General features: G+C 25.6%; 1 protein-coding gene across 1 annotated transcript in view; it reads right to left on the bottom strand.

Moving 5' to 3' along the window:
• LOC117170070 (ATP-dependent RNA helicase dbp2-like) overlaps window positions 1–2,704 on the bottom strand; it is a 43,750-nt gene that overhangs the window by 7,578 nt on the left and 33,468 nt on the right. The window contains exon 6 of the mRNA XM_033356592.1: window positions 153–395. Coding sequence (XP_033212483.1) covers window positions 153–395 — 243 coding nt within the window. The remainder of the gene's footprint in view (window positions 1–152; window positions 396–2,704) is intronic.

Genomic DNA, 2,704 nt, shown 5'->3' with positions numbered 1-2,704 from the left:
AGAAACAGTAAAAAAAGAGTGACATTAAGCAGACATTTGTGAGAAAAAAATTGTCTTTAGTAAATTTGTTTTTCTTCGAAATAGTAGTAAAATAGTGTCATCGTACAAAAAAAAGTGTAAAATATTTGAAGTATATTGAGAATAAGACTCACCTCTGCCACCAAAATTTCCCGATTTCGCCATTTCAGCCATTTCGTTAAGTCGTGGATTAATACTCTGTCCTGCCTCTCGCAAAACTTCAATCAGATCACCCGCATGTTTCATATTCTGGGTTGTAAAAAATGCGTAAGCCGTTCCCGTTTGATGACTGCGTCCAGTTCTACCGATGCGATGTATGTAGTCCTCCGATGACGACGGATAATCAAAATTTATCACATATTTAACATCGTCCACATCTGTGAAAGAGTCAACTTGAAAAGATTTCTGGACAATCTTTCACTACAATATTAAATAAAAAAAAGTTCCGAGTCATTTACAATTCAAGCATATTTGCAATTAAATCACCAAGAAAGTAAACCATAATTTAACATTTACTGCTTTTTTTAGATATGAAAAAAAAAAAATTAAAAAATTAAAATTTGGTAAAACTGATAAGAAAGAAGAGAACTTAATGACAATTGTTGATTTAAAAAAGCGATTTAATGACACCCACCTTTCCTTGGCATTCCAACTCAGCAACTAGGGCCTTGTTGTTTGATTTTTTTTAGATAACTGTTTTCGGTTGGTGTCTTAACTGAACGCAAAGTTAGCCTAGAAATTAGACAGACACAGCGGCGGTGTCTGTTTTTTTTTTTCGTTTTTTTGTTTTTTGTTTTTGGAATAAAGGCAGCATTTTACGGTTTAGACCTGCGTGCATTAGTCTCACAAAATATGTCTGATATCAATGAATAAAAAAATGTTGAAAAGAAAAAATTGAATTCAAAGATCTTGAAAGATCCTTCAGGGTGACCGTTTTAATCGAGGAAAAGAATCTCCGGTCATTTTTCGGTTCGTAAAATTTTTGTCGCGGCAATTAAAGTAATGAAAAATTTAACTCCTTGAGCTGAAAATTTTTTGTTTGAAGCAATCAAATCCGAAATGCAAATTAAAGCACTTAAAATGGAACTCTGAAATTTTTAACTTTTATAATTAAAGCCTAAAATTTTTTAACACAAACGCTGCATAATTTATATCTAGAAAATTGAAGATTTATCACTTCTCAAATGGTTAATTTGGAATAAAACGCTGTTAAACTGCAATAACGATTAAACAACGATTACAATTTTTGTTTAAAGTGAATATTTTCTAAATTAAAAGTTACTTTATTTTTATTTTTAGTCGTTTCAAATTATTAAGTTAAATTTTTATTTATAAACTGAATTTCAATACGTCCACTAACAAATTAAAAACTTTTTAAATGGTACAATAAAAACTGCAACGTTCAAAGTCTAAGACAGAGAGGAAAGACGGAAAAGTCCATAAAAATAAATATGCCGACACTATAAAATATCAGACAGTATGGAATTCTCGAAATAAAAAATTTTCCGCATTATAAATTTCCCGAATCTAAACAATTAAAAAATTGTTATAAAAAAATTAAATTAAAAATATATATTGATCAAATAAAAGTATTTTATTTACTTTTTAAAATTTTATTATTCAACAATTCCTTAATTATTATTTCAGGAATTTTCTATTATCAGTAATTTTGTAATTTGGTAAGATCATGAAATGTCGAGAATTTTATAATTCGCGAATTTTAATTGTGGAAGTTTAGTTGAGAATTGGTCCTTTTGGTAGAAATAAATATTTTTTTCAATAAAAATTAAATCTTTTTTGGTTAAAAATTCAATTATGTAGTTTAAGGTTGCACTAATTTCTTTAAAATACATATTTTTTTGTTTGACGATTCATCATTTAAGATAAAATCCCTTTTTTGGTAGAAAATTAAATTTAACTTAAAATTAAAATTGATTAAAATTGAACTATTTTATTTCAAATGTTTTTTTTTTTTTTATAAAAATAATCCCCTCCACTGAAACTTTATCTTTTTGGTATACATTTTCTTTGGTTGAAAATTTAACTATTAAGTTGAAAATTCACTTCTTTTGGTTAAAAATAATTTTTTTTTAACTACATGTTCAACTATTCCATTTTTAATTGAAAATTGATTTTTTTCTGTACCAAAATTCATGTGCTTTCTTGCAATATTTGTTTTAAATAGAAAATTAAATTTTTGGGATAAAAATGTAACTATTTGCTTCAACCTTCATTTCTTTGGTTTCAAATTTACATATATTTTGTTGATAATAAATTTCTTTTAGTTAAAAATGAATTTATTTTAAGTAGGAAAAATTGAATTATTTGATAAAAAACAAATATTTTCAGATTGAATATTCCAAGTTTTTGTTAAACATTTTTATTGTATTTTTATCTTTTTTGTAAAATTCAACTGTTTTTTATCTCAAATTAAAATATTTGTCGTTAAAATATCAACTATTACATTTTTCATTAAGAAATCACGTTTTTAGTTTAAAATTAATTTGCTTCGTTGAGCAATTGAAGCATTTTGTTAAAAATTATTATTTTTATTGTTGAATATTCATAATTTTTGTCGAAAATTCGTCGATTTGGTCGAATTAAACTATTTTTTATTTAAAAATAAGATCTTCGATGAAAAATTCAACTATATAGCTGAAAGTTGAACTGCTTCATAAAAAATTGA

This window comes from Belonocnema kinseyi, chromosome 3 (assembly GCF_010883055.1).
Source record: "Belonocnema kinseyi isolate 2016_QV_RU_SX_M_011 chromosome 3, B_treatae_v1, whole genome shotgun sequence".
NCBI classification, from domain to species: domain Eukaryota; kingdom Metazoa; phylum Arthropoda; class Insecta; order Hymenoptera; family Cynipidae; genus Belonocnema; species Belonocnema kinseyi.
This window is presented reverse-complemented; position numbering and strand designations above follow the sequence as displayed.